This window comes from Labeo rohita, chromosome 14, assembly GCF_022985175.1.
Source record: "Labeo rohita strain BAU-BD-2019 chromosome 14, IGBB_LRoh.1.0, whole genome shotgun sequence".
Classification (NCBI taxonomy): Eukaryota; Metazoa; Chordata; class Actinopteri; order Cypriniformes; family Cyprinidae; genus Labeo; species Labeo rohita.
The window spans coordinates 30,940,979-30,960,538 of NC_066882.1; the positions used below are offsets into that span (position 1 = coordinate 30,940,979).

Below are 19,560 nucleotides of genomic sequence, written 5' to 3' on the forward strand. Positions count from 1 at the left end.
TACTTCCTTTTGCAATATAATTACATGTGCACCACACATCCTACTAGTTTGGAGTGTAGTACTGTGTGGTACCAAGGTAAAGTAATAGTTTCAGATGATAATAATATAGTTTTTATACGGATTGCCATATGCATCTTGAAATCTACATGCTACTCGAAGATGCTTCAAACAATGATATGGTAACACTAGGTCCAAAATCCCATAATATACTTTATGTACCTTTATAGTACATACTGTAGTTTTGTTTTTAGTAGTTAGTGGTATGTGAATTTGTTTTCTGCGCTTTGTCCAGAGGAGGAGAGGTTTGCTTTCGTAAACTGGATCAACACAGCGCTGGAAAAAGACCCTGACTGTAAACATGTGTTGCCCATGAATCCCAATAAAGATGATCTCTTCAAGGCTGTAGGTGACGGTATTGTGCTGTGGTAAGTCATACACACTTTATAACATCTTGTCTGTGATTTTATTAATTTATATGGTTTAAGAAACCACCTAAATGCATGTGCCTTTGTTTTCTTTTAGTAAAATGATCAACCTGTCAGTACCTGATACTATTGATGAGAGAACCATCAACAAGAAGAAACTAACACCCTTCACAATACAGGTTTGGTTCTGCTTTTTTTCTTTTGATACCCATCCTATTCTTTAAAAACACTTGCATTGTTTTAATCCTTTTTGCCCTGACCCTGTGACCCTGGACCACAAAACCAGTCTTAAGTCGCACAGGTATATTTGTAGCAATAGCCAACAATACATTGTATGAGTCAAAATTCTGTGTTTTTTTTCTTTTATGGCCAAAATCATTAGGGTATTAAGTAAAAACCGTGTTCCATGAAGATATTTTGTAAATTTCCTACTGTAAATATATATCAAAACTTAACTTTTGATTAGTAATATGCATTGCTAAGAACTTCATTCGGACAACTTTAAAGGCAATTTTCTTAATATTTAGTTTTTTTTTTTTTTTGCACCCTCAGACTCCAGATTTTCAAATAGTTGTATCTCGGCCAAATATTGTCCTATCCTAACAAACCATAAGTGAATGGAAAGCTTATTTATTCAGCAGATTTATTCAGCATTTTTATAAAATTGACTCTTATGACTTGTTTTGTGGTCTAGGTTTACATATGTGTTGGAGAGAGATTTGAGCCTAACATATCAATGCTTCTGTGTTGCAGGAGAATCTTAACCTGGCTCTTAACTCGGCCTCTGCCATTGGCTGTCACGTGGTGAACATCGGGGCTCTGGACCTTCGGGAAGGCAAACCTCATCTGGTTTTGGGCCTGCTGTGGCAGATCATCAAAATTGGTCTGTTTGCTGACATTGAGCTGAGCAGAAATGAGGGTACGTGTCTCTGTTGCACATCTGGTCCAAATAGTGCTGGCATTGTCACAGCTGATGACAACGTCCAGGAATCCTGAACAAACAGATAAAGCTTCTCTTTTAAAGAAGTTAAATGTTAACCCAACTGACTGAATTGACCGCAGTGGCAGACCTGAGCTCTTATATCTGACCTTGTTACTGGACTGAACAGTTTGTTTTTACCCGAATTGAACTTAAGGGAGCTTAGACCTGTCCCAAAAGCTCTGTGCCTTACCAGTTCTGTAGAGAGTTGTCTTGCCTCAGGCAAACCTTGTATATAATGAATCAGAATCATTTTGAAGGGATCAATAAACATTTATATTATTACGTAAAATTGCTTTTCATCCAACAGACTGCCCAGAATGATTAGTCACAAAGCAGGACTTGGATGACAAATTCTAAACAAATAATATAATTGCCTTGGTTTGACATTTATAGATCCAGTGACTGTTCTCTCTACAAGCATCATTGCCTTGAACAACCGTCAGCCAGTAAAAGAAAGACAAATGCACTGTATTCTGGGTTCTCACTGGGTTAAAAACCCATAAACATGTTGCTGTGTTCTGGATCATTTGCAGAGATTTGTGTGCGTAAGCAGGGAGAATAGCTAGAAGAACATAGCAGTAATCCAGTCCAAAATGGTGTTATTATTGGTGGGCCTTGCTTAACAGTAATTAGTGAATAGCTAGAGGGCGTTCCTTCGTCCAGGCCGAAGTTTTTTTCCAGCCAAGCTGAGATCCATGCAAATGTTTAATAGATCTACATCTCCTTAGTGTAACAGTAGCAGGAAAATCCATGTGACTGAATGGTAGGTACCAGCAACATTGTGTAAATGTGTGAAAGAAAGGGACCCACCACTGAACCCTGAGGTACTCCAGTGATTTGTAAAACGACAGAAGGTTGAAAAAATTGTTTTCATATGAACAAGTAAACGGAAGCTGCTCTGTGTAGAGTAAAGTTATGGGTTTACCTGTGCCTACTTGATTGCGGTGGGAAATGTATGGTCGCTACAGTATACACTAGAGAAACCTAGTGTTTGACAACAAATTAGTTGTGCTGCACTTTAAGGTTGTGGAACGAGCCTGGTCAGTTTAAAATTAAGCGAACTGATTTTTTGAAGCACAGCAGGAATTGCGAAATTATCAGTGTTCAGCTGATGCCTACATCCTGTATGTGCAGCAAACGTTCATACCTATTAACATCAGTGGATTCGCAGCATTCTGGTTAACTGGTACACATGGTCTTGTTTCAGCTCTGGCGGCACTGTTGAGGGATGGAGAGACAATTGAGGATCTGATGAAACTGTCTCCAGAGGAACTGTTGCTTCGCTGGGCCAACTTCCACCTGGAGAACGCCGGCTGGAGTAAGATCAACAACTTCAGCCATGATATTAAGGTAAGTCTTAATGTGTTTGTTTACTGTGCTCTGCTTGTGTGTCTGCACACTAATAAAGTATCAGATCTCTGTCTCTACTAATGTTTTCATGTGGATATTAAACATGAGAATCGTGGTGGTAGCCCAGCAAATCTTTTATATTCATTTACACTGCCCTCCGAAAGTTTGGAAACACCCCTGGCAAAGTGTGGCTTTGGACAATATCAGCATAAATCCTTATCATTTTTTGGTGCAAATGCATTAAAGTAACTTCACATTATCGTTGAAGACCAGCAATAATAATTTTCATTTTGATTACATAATAATGACAATATATACATGTCAAAGTCAGACATGTCCCTTTGCCAGCTGTGATGCCTGGTTACTGGTTTAAACTTGGCCCAGGTTTTTAGCTTCAACATAGCTTCAACAACTGATTGCCAATTAAGTTTAGAATACAATGAATTTAGGCCCAGATTATGCAGAGCTGTAATAGCTGCTAATGCTGGATATTTTGATGAATCGAAAATTCAAGTTTTTTCTATGTATAAACTGTTTATGTAATAAAATATGTTTTTGTTGTTTGTGTCAGTGCAAAAATGATCACAAATTAAAAAGGATTCATGCCAATATTGTCCAAAACCCCACTTTTCTAGGGCGTTTCCAAACTTTTGGAGGGGAGTGTAGTTGAAAGATATGAAAACTGTAAGTTTGAGATCCTGTGGTAAAGTTTCAGATGCGTAGTACCACTCTCATATGAGGGCTTTTAGTCTCTTACGGTGCATTCATATGGAGCGTCAGCATCAACGCCGCTCATTTACTTTGTATGGAATGAAGTCGTTAAGCGTTGTCAAGGTCCGTTGTGTCACGTCACTGCCGTTGCTTGTGGCAGAAGTTGAAACTTTTGAACTTTTCAAGCACCAGTGCAGGCATCAGCCAATCAGATTGCTTTATGCTTGTTGCTATGACGGTCGTGTCAGCACCAAGCTTCAGACATGCCCTCCATTAAGCGTTGATGCCAACGCCCTGTGTAAATGTACTGTTACCAAGATAATTGATATAGAATCGATTTTTCTGCTTAGTAAAGCAACATATCAGTGTCTGTACAGATTTATTATTATCATGTAATGGATGATAATGTTCATAATGTTTCTTTTGTGTCTCATGTAACTGAAATTGGAGCTCTTAACAACACAGAGGTTGTTGATGTGATGTATTCCAGAATGTTAAAAAACAGTTAATAAATAAACTTTTGTTGATGCCGTGTTCACTTTAAAGGAAAGACTAAGATATCATGACTTGGTTTTACTAATCATACTACAGTAGGCATTTTAGATTATAGAGTCATAAATACTTTCACGGTCATATTTTAGTGACTATTTCTGATAGAGTCCTGTTGTTTCGAATAATATCTGCCAATCAGTGTTAAACAGTCACAGATAAAGTTGTTTATTAAGGCAATCACTATTATCGCTGCTTGTACTTAAAGTCAGGGTTTGTAATAAACAGCAGTGGTTCTTCATTCCTGTCCTGGTGACCCACTACTCTGCACATTATATATGTCTCTTTTTGGAGCTGTTCCCAAATGAGCTGATGTTCTGAATCAGGCACGTCAGATAAGAAAGACATCAAGGCACATCCTAATCCAATGTTAGTTTCACTTCCTGTCTCCTGAGATACCCTCACTGATTTTTGAAGGTAGCATAGGTGTATCCTTCGCTGCCTTTGATGTCCCACGATCCTGTGTTTGATTCCGTGACAGTTGAGCTAAAATAAAGGTGGCGTCTGAAAGACACCCGTCTAAAATCAGTTTCACGAGGTAGCTATCTTTGTGCACAAAAGCGGCCTGCAAAGTCATTGCCTGATAAGGCATCATGCTGTCAGACGCAGCCACAAAATGTGCAGAGCAGTGCATAGGTTATTGAGAAAAGGCATGCTATTACATTTTCCATTCAGATTTTGAGTTATATATAGAGATTCAAATTATTATTGGACTTGGGAGTGGGTGGACTCTTTTGACTTCAGAACACCACAACATCAGCATATCAACACCCCTAGCATTGTGACTGGGAGTTTTTCCACTGGAAAGAACAACTCATGTAGTTATAGCAAATATAGTTATTATATATAATAACTATATTATAGTTAATATAGTTATAGATATTTTTGACAGCTTAAGAATGACTTTAAATGATATGTACTGTATATATACCAATTTTAAATGACATGTACCTGCAAAACCCATGGTAAGTTTTATGTAGATATTTTGTGCATTTTACATCTCTTTAAGAACAAACAGTTAGATGACAGGTTTACTTTAGCTTTCCTTTAAAGGTGAAATAATTCTCAGCTTCAAATAAATAAATGCCAAATTTATGTTTCCAAATTTATCCAATTTAGAATTTAAAGAACGGCTATCTCCATTTTCTGTTTCATAAAGGCAGTGAAAGGGCAGTTACTTTGACTTTCAAATTCTCTTCCACCATGAATTTTGTAAAACATGCGAAGGGTCATTTAGTGTCTAATAAAAGATATGCAACCCGAGCTGTTAAGTGATTGCACTTTTGACTCATTCATTCCCATAAAAAAGGGATTTGGTGATAATGACTCTCTCTACTAAACTAATGTCTGTCTTTATCTCCCTCTATGCTGCAGTTAACAGATTTTTCAAAGTGTGTAAAGGTACTTTTTCAAATGTACTGCTGGATCAGTTACAGCATGCATTTTTGTTGTTGTTGTTGTTGTTGTTTTTTTGTTTGTTCATTTATTTGTTCATTTATTCACATCAACCACATTCATGTTCTCAGAAATCCGTGCATGAGTGTGTGTTTCTGACATTTTCACAGCTCTCTCTGGATTGTACCTCATCTAAATATAATTCACAATGTGAATGTATTCTGCTGCCATCAAGTCCTTTGATTTTGGTCAGAATAAAATGGATGCATTGGACCATTACAGTATTGTAGTTGCACAAGCTTGTTGCCTCATAGTATTTTTGCAAAGCTTAATCATTATTCTTCAACAACAACACAAAAAATACATAGCAATATTCACAATGAAAACTTAAATATGATTAATACCAGTTTATGACAGGATTCTTTAAGTCCACAAAGCCCATAAATTTAATACGCAAATATCTAAGGCCTCTAAATGATCAACATGATCAAAACATTGCTAAAATACCTTATGCCTTCTGTTGTCTGACTGATAGTTTAGACATTTTTGGCATGCAAAAGACATTTTAGCATAAGTGTACAAATGTCCACCTTTAGCTCATGGATTGTTCACGTTTTATGTGTGTATGTATTTATTTATTTAGTGAAATCTTTACTGATTTTTCTGTAAGAATTTTAAGTACATTTTTTAAGTAAATGTAAGAATAACTTCTTAGTGGTTAGTAAACATGTTAGTAACATTTCAATATAAACACCTACTGGACTAAAGCAACTTTAGGTTTACTTTATTCATGTTTTTTTTTTTTGTTTTTTTTTTTTTTTTTAGAAAAATCATGTTAAAACGCATTTAAATTTCATCTTACTAAGGGATGTAATTGGTAAATATAGAGTGACAACTAATGTTTATATGCATTTTATGTAAGTAACTATACTGTTATAAAGATCTCATCGAGTTCATCTTACTTTTTGGTTATAAATATCAGCAACTGCGTAACAGTGTCTCTGAATAAACTGAAGGTTCCTTCTCAAGTATGAGCTCCATAACCTTACTATATGAGACCACATATATATACCACATATGTATCAAATATGAAACTCAACAAAAAGCACTTATGCAAACTTTTTAAATATTTTGTCAAGGTTCAATAAGTCTAGGCTTAAAGAAATTCCAACCAGTATTGACATTGTTGTTTTTGTCTGATAACCAATACTTGTTTTATTTCAGCCTTTAACACATTTTAAACATTGTTTTCTGTTGAATGCAGTGGCTCTAGTAATTACGCCAATTTGGTGTTCCTGTGCTCTCAGCTCATAAATACAATCCTGCAGACAGGACTTGAAGGCAGCGTTACACTACATGTTTATTGAAATTTTTTTCTCTTCTTTCTCTTGCAGGACTCAAGGGCTTATTTCCACCTGCTCAACCAGATCGCTCCTAAAGGTCAGAAGGAGGGTGAAGATCACATTAACATTGACATGTCAGGCTTCAGCGTGAGTTCAAATTATGCACTATTTAAAATGCACATCATTCACTATGCATTTCTGTGTCATAAACCAGTCCAAAGTGTGAGACCGGAAACATAAGATCAGCTTCACTGGGTCTAAGCTCTTATAATGTATTCAAGTCAAGAGAGGAAGTAGTTTTATATCAGAATATCAAAGCTTCAGTCACTGTAGCAGCTCATTGTAAGTCAGGACAGGCAGTTCATCTCAGATTTGTGAGGAGTCACACTAGGGACTTCCTGAAAGCCTCTGACCGGGAGCTTCCTGCTTTTTGGAGAGCAGTTGTCAAGCATCAGCAGTTCAAACACAAGTTTTCTCTGGGGGTCTAAAGTTGGCGTGAGAGAGTGAAAGTGTATGCAAACCTGGGTTTGATTCTTATAATCAATGCTAAAATTAAAAGCTGCAAAATCTAAGCCAGATGTGTTATTGACGATAACAAATTCTAGTAGAAATCAGCAAAAAAGCCGCTGTTTATTGCACACTGTGTTCTAGTCTGTGGCCCCGTGGCAGTCACAACACTGCGGATGCCACATTCCACCCCCGATATGCCATGATTCAAGTCATTCACTGGTTTGTTTCGGGACAATAACAACATTGCCCATTTCCCAGCAGCCTCTAAACAGACAGAGGTCTGATGTTTGAGTGCTGGGTGACTCATGTGAGTGTATTTAACCCCACACGCTGGCCAGAGCAGCTGTTATTGACTGTGTGCTGAATGAGATGGCTGTGGTTGGCCGGCAGCTGCTGGAGCGCTGGGACACAGTCAGGGTCATTTTGTCATCAGCCCAGTGTTTCAGCTTTCTGCTGCCGTCGTGGTGTGTTAGTGTGTGCAGTCACAACACAAATAATGTTTCCATTCAAAGCTTTAACCTCTATGTGTTACATTCTGTTCCAAACTAGTTAACTGCCTCAGTTCTGTTCTCTATTTATGCAGTTCATCTAAAAAATGTAGTTTTTTATTCTTTCTTTTGTTGGACAATATACAATGTTCAAATGTATATGCACTACCAAGATTTTCAAAATGTTTTTAATGAAGTCTCTTCTGCTCACCAAGGCTGCATTTATTTGATCAAAAATACAGAAAAATCAATATTATGAAATGTTATTACAGTTTAAAAAATAACTGTTTTCCTTTTAAATATATTTTAACGTGTATGTTTTAACTGTGATCAAATCTGAATTTTCAGCATCATTATTTCAGTCTTCAGTGTCACATGATCCTTCAGAAATATTCTAATAGGCTGATCTAATATGCTGAAATATTTCTGATAATTGTTGTTGTTGAAAAAAAGCTGTGGTGCCCAGTATTTTTGTAATTATTTCATTAACTACTGACCACCAAAAAAACAGTTTAATTGTTCTATTCTTTTTTTTCTTTTTCGTTCCAAACAACCCATCATTTTTTAAAAAAATATCATAGCTGCTTCTTGCTTGTCTTTTGTCATTGCTTAATTTGGAAGTACTACAAATGCAGCCTAGGTAGGCAGTTCACTAGGGTTTGGGACGAAGCCTTAATCTACATGACATAATTTTAATTCGAGTTTTGCACTATTACGCGTGTACTGATACTGAAGGATGTGAAGGTACAAAATGAGTCTGGCTCAAGTAATGTTACTTCATCTGTGCAGTTTGTCTTAATAGTGGATCTATTTGATTTGAGTTTGATATTTTCACTGACCTGTGAGATAGAAAAGGAGAATGTTTTGCATCTGTGGCTTATGCAAACCTGGCCCACTGAAGCAGAGAGGGAGATGTTAGTTAATTTGTCAGCAGCTGAATGCTCAATTCTATTTGGCAACCATCTCTATTTGTCCTGGTGTGTGTTCTGCAGGAGAAAGATGACCTGAAGAGAGCCGAGTGTATGCTGCAGCAGGCAGACAGGCTGGGCTGCAGACAGTTTGTCACGTCTACTGACGTCGTGTCTGGCAACCCTAAACTCAACTTGGCCTTTGTGGCCAATCTCTTCAACAAGTACCCAGCGCTGACCAAACCCGAGAATCAGGACATCAACTGGGGACTTCTGGAGGGTGGGTGTTCTGCTTATGATTGTTGTTCTTTCCTGTCTCGTTTTGCCATTTTAGCATTTGCTAAATGCATGTGCCACGTAATGACTCATGAAAATGGGTGGCATTTCTTCCAAACACTTACTTCTAAAAATATACCGGATGGCATCACAGAAGGGACATTCAGGGGTTTTTTTTATGGAAACTGGTGAAAAACGTAGTCAGATAGAGATTCGAAGGGAGGGCCTGCTTGCCTCATTTCCTGAGGCCTGCACAGTTTACGCCCTTTTGGTGAAGGTTGCGCCCTCTTGTGGTACAAAACACAGAAAACAAGCAGCGTTTCATCTGCAGTCAGACCTAACCCTTGTTTTATAGATCGCATTCAGGTCATTCTATAATTTATGGTATAATATAATCTCACACGTATTTTATGCTGCCTTTTTTGTTTACTTGAAATTGCCTTTATTTCCCACTTTTTGAACTGATGAGTGTTGAGTTCAAAATAATGAATAAAACATGTTAAAGTCATGATTATTTATATTCAATTTATTTATACAATCGAAATAATTTAGACAAATAGATTGAGTTTAAATTAAATTTTCTTTTAAACCACATGACCAGCGATTGTATATTGTGTAGTTTTATATGTTTATTGTGATTTCTAATGTCTGTGAATATGCTGCAAACTCACTCTCTCTATCTGGATAAATAAAGTGAGCTAATTAATTTCATGCATTCACTTATGATCGTCAAGAATATATGGGCAACAGTTAACAATAAGCTTCCGTTTGTTAACGTCAGTTCACTACATTAGTTAACGTGAACTGACAATGATAAATACTCTGTTTAATACACGTGTTTAATTTTTATTAATGTTCATTTCAACACTAATACATCATTAAAATCAAAGTGTATCTGTTATCATTATTATTTAATGGATCTGAGTTAATATGAACTAAAAATGAACAATTGTTTTTATTTAAGATTAATTAAAACTGTAATAAATGTGTTGCTCATTGTTAATGTTAGTTAATGCATTAACTGATGTTAACTAATGTGTTATGGCAAAAATGTGACCCTGGACCACAAAACCAGTCACAAGTGTACATTTCTTAAAATTGAGATTTATACGCCATCTGAAAACTGAATAAATAAGCTTTCTGTTGATGTATGGTTTGTTAGGACAATATTTGGCTGAGATACTATTTGAAAATCTGGAATCTGAGGGTGCAAAAAAAATCTAAATACTGAGAAAATCGCCTTTAAAGTTGTCCAAATCAAGTTCATAGCAATGCATATTACTAATCAAAAATTAAGTTTTGATATATTTATGGTGGGAAATTTACAAAATATCTTTATGGAATATGATCTTTACTTAAATATCCTAATAATTTTTGGCATAAAAGAAGAATCAATAAATTTGACCCATACAATGTATTTTTGGCTACTGCTACAAATATACCCATGCTACATAAGACTGGTTTTGTGGTCCAGGGTGTTAGCAAGTCCTGTGTTAGTAGACATTTATAAACTCCTGCGTTTGCTTGGTTTCTGTAGGAGAGACCAGAGAGGAGAGGACTTTCAGAAACTGGATGAATTCTCTGGGTGTCAATCCTCATGTCAATCACTTATACGGGTAAATCACATGCGCTCTTACCTTCACGTCTTTATCTGTTTCATGAAACCCTAGTCAAACTGAAATGCATATCAAGTGTAGCATTGTAACGAGATGTCAGTGTTACATTTGAATGTTTTCTTCCCTTTCCCAGTGACCTTCAAGATGCTCTGGTCATCCTGCAACTTTATGAGAAGATCAAGGTTCCCGTCGACTGGAGCAACAAAGTCAACAAGCCTCCATATCCCAAACTAGGGGCCAACATGAAAAAGGTATTCATTCTGCAGTCATGCAGAACTGCTCTTTGAGGTTGGAACGATTGACAAACAGACATAGAGTGCTGTTATGTCCTTTGTCCTACATTTCTACATATATGTTTGTGTTTCTGTGTATCCAGTTGGAGAACTGTAACTACGCTGTGGAACTGGGGAAGACCAAAGCCAATTTCTCACTGGTGGGCATCGGAGGGCAGGACTTGAATGATGGGAATCCAACGCTCACCCTCGCCCTGGTCTGGCAGCTCATGAGGAGGTACAACTGAAACTATTAGCATAGATGTTGTTGACATAGATGTATCCTGCAAACTAAAACATTTAAAGAATGTAGGCCTATAGTATAGTATAGTAAATCTTGCATAGTAAAAATCTATTTCTAATTGATCATAAATATTGTAAAACAAACCATTTTTGAAACAAATTAATACTTTTATTCAGCAAGGACACTTTAAAGCAGGGCTTCTCAACAAAATTCTGGCCCACGAGATCCATTTTCCTGCAGAGTGTAGTTCCAACCCTAACCAAACACACCTAAACAGGTTAATCAAGGTTTATAGGATCACTAGAGAGTTCCAGGCAGGTGAGTTTGATCAAGGTTGGAGCCAAACTCTGCAGGAAAATGGATCTTGCGGGCCAGAGTTGAGAGCCTCTGCTTTAAAGTGACATAAAAGTGACAGGAAAGACATTTAAAATGTTACAAAAGATTTGTATTTAAAATAAATAAAATGCATCACGCTTTCCACAAAAATATGAAGCATCGAAACAATAATAATCAGTTTGCAAATGAGCATATTAGAAAGATTTCTGAAGGATCACGTGACACTGAGGACTGGAGTAACAATGCTGAAAATTCAACGTTGTTTTCTATTTAAAAATATTTTAAAATGTAATTTATTTTTGTAAACAATTATTTTAAATAGTAATAAAAGCATGAAAAATATTTGGGGTAGTTTATGTAAGAATGAGCAACAGCATATTAACAAATTGAAAATAACCTAGATAAATGATAAATAATCTTTCAGTCGTTATAAGTGCAAGATAACGCATGCATTAACCAGTGTTAAGGAATTAAACCTTACTGTAAAGCTGTCATGCAAATACTGTAAAATTCATATTTGATTGAAATGCAGACATACCAGATGGTAGTAATAGTATAGAAATGTGCTACTAATCTGTTTTTGATGAGTCTTTGTGCTGTGTTTCTCCAGATACACTCTCAATGTACTAGAGGGCCTGGGCGACGGACAGAAGGTCAATGATGACATTATCGTCAACTGGGTTAATAAGACTTTGTCACAAGCAGGAAAATCAACCAAAATATCCAGTTTCAAGGTGCACAACCCTTCATTAATCAGCTAACATATATGTGACCCTGGACCACAAAACCTTTTTTATATCTTTATCTATATATGCTTTCTCTTTATGTATTTTTCGTTAGGACAGGACAATATTTGGTCGAGATACAACTATTTGAAAAAATCTGGAATGTGATGGTGCAAAAAAAAATCAAAATATTGAAAAAAATTACCTTTAAAGTTGTCCAAATGAAGTTCTTAGCAATGCATATTACTAATCAAAAATTAAGTTTTGAAATATTTACAGTAGGAAATTTACAAAATATCTTCATGAAGCATGATTTTTGCTTAAAATCCCAATGATTTTGGCAGAAATGAAAAATCGATCATTTTGACCCATGCAATGTAATGTATTTAAGACTTAAGATTTTGTGGTCCAGGTTCACATATATACATGCTTCATACCGCAGCCCTGTATTCATGTAGCTGCATATGTTGGTTGAACATCAAATATAAGTGTAATGTTCTGGACCATAGGACAAGGAGATCAGCTCCAGTTTGGCAGTGCTGGACCTGATTGACGCCATCCAGCCCGGCTGTGTCAACTACGATCTTGTGAAGACTGGAAGCCTTAACGACGAAGACAAACTGGACAATGCAAAGTAAGATTTCAAAAGAGTGTTCAGTAGATAACATACATCCAGCATGAGGATACTCAAATGTGTATGTAAATGTATGAACCATAAAATATATGCATGCCATTAATACTGTCAGTTATGACTAGTGGGAATCTTTAGGCACCTCGCGATTCTGGGGATCATGATCAAGCAATTTAATTAATTTAAATAAATAGTATTATATAACTTTTTTTAAAATCTTTAAGGACACTGCAGTAGAATAGGGTAAAAAAAAATGAACTAATAGTTATCGCCTTACCCAGCTGATTGATAACATCGATCATTGCAAACATTTTTATATTAAGTTTTCTAAAACGTTAGGTTTAAATATGCAAATGAGGCATTATTTAATGATATATGCAGTAATTTGCATAAAGTACAAAAATCTAAGCACTGGATTAAGTCAGTTTTAAAATTCTTGTTTAATTGTTTTGACATATTAGAGTCAAATGTTTTTACAGAGGGAATTTTGAGTATTTCATTTTGCCACTCCATAATTCAGAAAATACTTAGACAATATATATATTTTTACAATTTTTGGGGGGGAATAAAATGTTGCATATAATCAAGCAAATTTTATATGAACATATTCCTCTGTAAAAACCTCCTGGATATAGACAGGAATAAAAATGTAAAGTTTGGTGTGTTAAAGTGCTACTGAAGTGGAGATTTGTGGCTCATTTTGGAGAAAACGCCTTTAAAAATACGTATTGTAACTGAAATCTATTGACACAAATAGATAAAGTGCTATAAAAGAAACGCTTTTGGATGTTTTCTTTACACTAGACTGAAAAAACACAAAAAAAGCCCAAGATCTCAAACTTGACAAGTGCATGAAAAAACTGTGTCTCCTCTGAACAATTATAAATCAATGTTAAACAATTGTATGTTAAAGATTAGAATTAACTGAACACAGCTTCAAAACATACAAGCAAATATAAAAGAAAAAGTATTTTTCTGTATCTGAGAGTGATAGAGATACCTTAATGCTTCCAGACAGGCACCATGATTGATTTTTCTCTTTTTCTCAGTATTATTGCTGTTTCATTATTACATTCACACTAATCCACATATCAGAAGTTTTGTCCTTTAAGACATAACTTGACTGTTTACATTAATTTCACACCATGAAAGCATTTTGAGATGCAATTGCATTTAACCACTCACACGAAGTAACGCACAACTGCAGTGAGAATATCCTGCATAGCCTGCAACTGCCTTTTTATATCGCTTCAACCATGAAACTTTATGCAAGTTTATATACTTATTCAGTGTTGCTTGTGTGTAATTGGCAGCAAGCAGAATACAGTTGTCTCTAGTGCATGCAAGTTCAAAATCAGTCCTGTAATTGCATTGCAGTGCATTGCAGAATTGATGCGACCCCTAAGTATGACACAAATGAAGAAGGCTGTATAATCTGTGTAATATTTCCCAGTACAGCGAGGTTATTTCTGCCCGTCTCTTGCAGGTATGCTGTATCCATGGCCAGGAAGATTGGCGCTCGTGTGTACGCCCTGCCTGATGATCTAGTGGAGGTCAAACCCAAGATGGTGATGACCGTGTTCGCGTGTCTAATGGGCAGAGGGATGAAGAGGGCGTAAAACGGGACCCCGTGGACAATCAGACACTGATGTCCTACCCAAAAGCCATTTTGCTGGTTGAAAGGCTTCTGGTTCAGTAAATTTATTACAACCACAATAATAAAAAAATGCCAACAGATGTTAAAGAATCATGCTTACGTTTGGCAGGACTGCAATGTTGAAATGGGCTTGAAGTTAATGGAAGGGGAGGGTTGGTTCTTTTAGACCAAAACAATTACGATTCCATCTGCGAAAGGAACAAATTAATACCAAATTATATCTTCAGTGAAATGCAAGATGACTAAAGCATATCTGCGCTGGATCCAACACATGTCAGACTCGGCTTTGCAATACTCTATTTACATAATTGATAAAGGATGTATGTACGAGTGATAGGTGTAGTTTTGACAGTTTGACAGCTTTGGACATTTAGAGTCACGACTGGCCTTACTAGATGCAGTATTGCCTCTATGCAGAACATGATTGTGTCTGAATCATTGAATTGGACCGCTTATTCCTCTTTATGTTTTATATGTTACAAAACTTACCGGAAACGTTTCAGCGAGTCACTTTAGCACATTCCGTAGTTAAATCTCAGTGTACTATTTGTCTTATGTATATGTATACTCTTTTTACGTACAAGAGACATCCAAACAGAATGAACTATGCATGATCTATATTTTTTATTTAAAACAATACACTCCTCAGAAAATGCCTTCAAAAGCTTTAAGCATTAACCGATCCATGCTGTTCGTTCACTACGAAGATGACAAAGAAACGCAGAGGAAGGTCATCACATGTGGTCAGTGTCAAACCTGTTACCGTTGGTTGATGATAAGTGACTGTGTTGCCGGGAATGAAACTGGAAGTGGATGGTCGTACGGCAGCATGCCATTATCTATGGACCGAAGCAGCTCAATCCAAATGTCTGTAACTCAAAAACATCATACAAATAAAGCAGAAGATGCAACTGTGCATAGTACTTCAGCTTCAGCATGTCTTCTTTCTTTTTCTATTTCCATGAACAGTGTTTTGTGTTGTGATGGTTTGGATGAATTGGGTTGCTCAAGTAAACAGTAAAGCTATGGTCTCAGATTAAACATTTTGCTATTTTATCAAATATCTAAAATCTCAATAGTGCAAATTACTGACATTGTTCATTTTTGTGGTATGGTATGATCAGCAACAGTTGTAAGGCATAATCATGCAATGACATTATTTCCAGTGTAACAAATGAACCAGAAGCAACAAGCAAGCTGTTGACTGATTGATTGCCTTATTACATCATAGGGCAGCCAATACTTTCTTTCTTGTAAACCATTTCTACATGTATGATTAATGATTAGACAAAAATTATCCCATATATTTTGAGACAAAAAACTCTCAAAATATAGGAAAGTTTATATTCAGTTTTGTTGAAGTAATAGCTGAATAATCGAAAGGATGGTTGAAAAGCATAAACAGACTTGTTCTGTTTAAAAAGTCCAATAAAAGGCTGTTGGGTCTGTGATTTATTTTGAAAATGACACATTCTAGCTCCAACATTTACTATGAATCAAAAGTTCGGAATAATTAAGATGTTTTCATGTTTTTGAAAGAACTCTGTAAGGCTGCATTTATACATTAAATACAATAATATTGTAAGGTAACACTTTAGGTGACACTATTCACTATTAAATAGTTGCTTATTATCATGCATATTACTAGCGGATTCGCTGTTTATTAGTATTCATGAAGCACAATTAATGCATGACCACATTCTAGATCCCTTCACCCTACTCAATACCTAAATGTGCCTATTACCATAACTGCCTTACTACCAATAAGCAGCAAATTAGTAGTTTATTGAGGGGGAGTATTGAGGTTACAAGTGTAACCATGGTTCCCTGAGAATGGGAACAAGACACTGCGTCTGATGTGTCAAAACAACATTATTGATTGACGACAGTCCATAACTTCACTACTAGCATGACCATGAGTATGAAAAGGTGCCAGTACATGCCATCCTCTTTGTCTGAAGAAGAAGTGACCAGGCAGTTTGAAGTAAAGACTTGCATATCAAAAAGCACTAGCTGTTACTATTTGACCTTGCTGTCTTCTGGTGGTATATGTATGATGGGCAACTTTGGTCCTGGAGGTCCTGGTTCCTGAGCTTGTTTCATATGACAGGTTTCAAGAAATCATAGCAAGCTTCAAATAACAAATAACAGAAGGACTCTACATAATAACTCTAAATTGGGCAAGGGTCATAATTTGCAAAGACATCACTATTCAAGGGAACTCACACTGATGCGTAGTCTTTACAAGGACTCTTCAAACTCCAGCACTGCGGGTGCTCTACAACAAGAAAAAAAAAAAATATATATATATATATATATATCCTGTTGGATTCTAGAGATGGGAAGAGCTCTTCTTGGGGAACAGAGGACTCAAAACAAAACATACAAGGGTGAGATCAAACATGTTTTCACAGCTCACATTCAGGTCCTGTGCTGAACCGTCAGATTGCAGGTATTTTCTTTTTGCCATTAACATCATCGATCTAAGAGGAACGGGAGCATGGAAGGTGAAGAGATGTTATTTCTCCTGTGCAGTCCTAGAGTGCTCAGCTTGGTTGCCCTGAATCACTTCCCTCAGATCCTTCTCCCTTTTCGCATCACATCTCACATGAAGCTTACTGGAGAAGGAGCAGAAGTGGCTATGCTCACCTTCCAGCTCTGTCTCCAGTCCTCAGACCAGAATTGGCCAGGCCTCTCAGAGAGTTTAGACGGGGTTTGGACTTGGACTGCTGTAGAATGTATCCCTCAAAGGCTGCTGACTGGTCCTTCACCTCCCCTTGAACTTTCCAACCACTGTCTCAATGGATGTGCCAAACAGCATTGAAAATGAAATGGTGCATCAATGAGAACCTGTTTCTACTTCTCTCTAATGTCAGCCAGATTCACCCACAGATGCCTCTCTGCAGCCACCATCACCACTATTCATCAGTGACACAGAGAGCCTGGCCACCACCTTAGGTGACAGTCCCTGGCCCTGATCCAAATCCTTCAGCAAGTCAGCTTGGTATGCCTGCCGTACAGCCACTGTGTGCAGAGCACCACCTTCCTAACCCACTGGCACATATGCTCCACAGAAATGGTGACGTTTCACCCACTGAGAGGCATCTAGTCAGCATCTTTTCAATGGGAGGCATCATCATATATCCATGCTCATGCATTGCCTCAACACTCGCATAATTAGCATGACTGAAGAAGTAAATGTAAGCCGAATATGGTTTCCTCCATGATCTCTTAACCTCAGTGTGGAGACCTGGAAGAAATGGAAGGCTCAAATGAGCTAGAGGGATATAGCTAGACAGAAATCACTCATCCAACCTGCCCTGAGCAATTTCACCTCTCTTGTGCCTCTAAGGGAGATCTAGTGTCTTTGTGGCATGGGCCATAACTTCCAACAGCTTCCTGAATGTGAGGCAGATTAATTCACAATTCCAAAGACCTCAATCTTTAATCTGCCTCAGCTCAATTGGGTCTTGAGCCACAATGCTTGTCCCATTTCCCTGTGAAGGTGAAGAGATATTATTTCTCCTGAGCAGTTCTAGAGGGTTCAACTCGCTTGTCCTGAACCACTTCCCTTAGAAATTTCTTCTCCTTTTTCGCATCACATCTCACATGCAACTTACTTCTTGGTGGAGAAGGAGCATGAGTGGCTACGCTCACCTTCTGGCTTTGTCTCCAGTTCTCAGACCAGGACGGGCCAGGCCTCTCAGAGAGTTTAGATGGGGGTTTGGACTTGGACCGTTGTGGAATGTACCTTTCAAAGGCTGCTGACCACTCCTTCACCTCCCCCGAAACTTTCCAACCACTGGCTCAATGGAAGTGCCAAACAGCTTTGAAGATGAAATGGTGCATTGATGAGAACGTGTTTTTGCTTCTCTCTAATGTCAGCCAGGTTCACCCACAAGTGCCACTCTGCGGCCACCATCACCACTATTGATCAGTGACCCAGAGAGCCTGGCCATCACCTCAGGGGACAGTCCCTGGCCCTGGTCCAAATCCTTCAGCAACTCAGCCTGGTATGCCTGCCGTACAGCCATTATGTGCAGAGCACCACCTGCCAAACCCACTGGCACATATGCATCATCATATATCCATGCTCATGCATTGCTTCAACACTCGCGTAATTAGCATGACTGAAAAAGTAAATGTGAGCCGAATTTGGTTTCCTCCATGACCTCTCAACCTCAGTGTGGAGACCTGGAAGAAATGGAAGGCACAAATGAGCTGGAGGGATATAGCTGGAGAGAAATCACTCATCCAACTTGCTATGAGCCTCCAAGGGAGATCTAGTATCTTTGTGGCATGGGCCATAACTTCCAACAGCTTCTTGTATGTAAGGCTCAGAAGCAACTTCCACCTCCTCAGCCACATCCTACTCTTGTGGACTGAATCAGATGATGTCATCAAGACCCTTATCAGATGCTTTGGCCAGCTTAATTTACAATTAATTTACAAGACCTCAATCTCTGCTCTGCCTCAGCACAAGTGGGTCCTGAGCCACAACGCTTGTCCCAGTTCCTTCAAAAAAAAAAAAAAAAAAAGACAAACTTGAGCTTTTTCATTGAAAAGCTCTTGCGGCATGCATGTTCAGACCTTGATAAAGATGAATGCATGCACTCACTAATCTTTTCAATCCTGATCCCCACCCAAGCACATGATGTACATGTCGTACTTGTCCTCAGGTGTCAGAAACGCAAACACTTCCTGAAACATTTTGCCTGAGATGATTCCTTGGTGATAACCTAGAGACCCACTACAAACAAATGGCTTCTGAAGACACAAAAGAGCATGAACTTCTGACTGGTAGAAATACTGGTACTGACACACTTTTATACTCACGGTTGCACTGGCAGTACTAGTGACTTCATGGACTGGCATTGGCCAGTTGCATTGTCCAACTTGCCTCAACACACCTGCTGGGAAGATTCTAGTATGCCTAGTAAGAGCTTGATTAGCTGGTACAGATGTGTCTAAATTGTGATTGGAGCTAAAATCTGCAGGACACCGGCCCTTCAGAACCAAGTTTGGGCACTTCTGGTCTAGCTTAAATGTAGTGTGAGTTCCCATTTGAAAGGAAATTTTGTTAATAGTGAATATGTTTTACATATTGTAAAATATTATTACAATTTAAAATAACTGTTTTTT

General features: G+C 37.6%; 1 protein-coding gene across 2 annotated transcripts in view; it reads left to right on the top strand.

Annotated features, from left to right (window-relative positions):
- pls3 (plastin 3 (T isoform)) overlaps positions 1 to 15,346 on the top strand; it is a 34,122-nt gene extending 18,776 nt beyond the window's left edge. For both annotated transcript variants that reach the window (XM_051127677.1, XM_051127676.1), the window contains exons 5-16: positions 293 to 425; positions 523 to 604; positions 1,179 to 1,344; positions 2,615 to 2,757; positions 6,807 to 6,902; positions 8,746 to 8,941; positions 10,475 to 10,553; positions 10,687 to 10,804; positions 10,930 to 11,063; positions 12,016 to 12,139; positions 12,640 to 12,764; positions 14,248 to 15,346. In XM_051127677.1, coding sequence (XP_050983634.1) covers positions 293 to 425; positions 523 to 604; positions 1,179 to 1,344; positions 2,615 to 2,757; positions 6,807 to 6,902; positions 8,746 to 8,941; positions 10,475 to 10,553; positions 10,687 to 10,804; positions 10,930 to 11,063; positions 12,016 to 12,139; positions 12,640 to 12,764; positions 14,248 to 14,380 — 1,529 coding nt within the window. In that variant the 3' untranslated portion in view covers positions 14,381 to 15,346. The remainder of the gene's footprint in view (positions 1 to 292; positions 426 to 522; positions 605 to 1,178; positions 1,345 to 2,614; positions 2,758 to 6,806; positions 6,903 to 8,745; positions 8,942 to 10,474; positions 10,554 to 10,686; positions 10,805 to 10,929; positions 11,064 to 12,015; positions 12,140 to 12,639; positions 12,765 to 14,247) is intronic.
- The last annotated feature ends 4,214 nt before the right edge of the window (positions 15,347 to 19,560 follow it).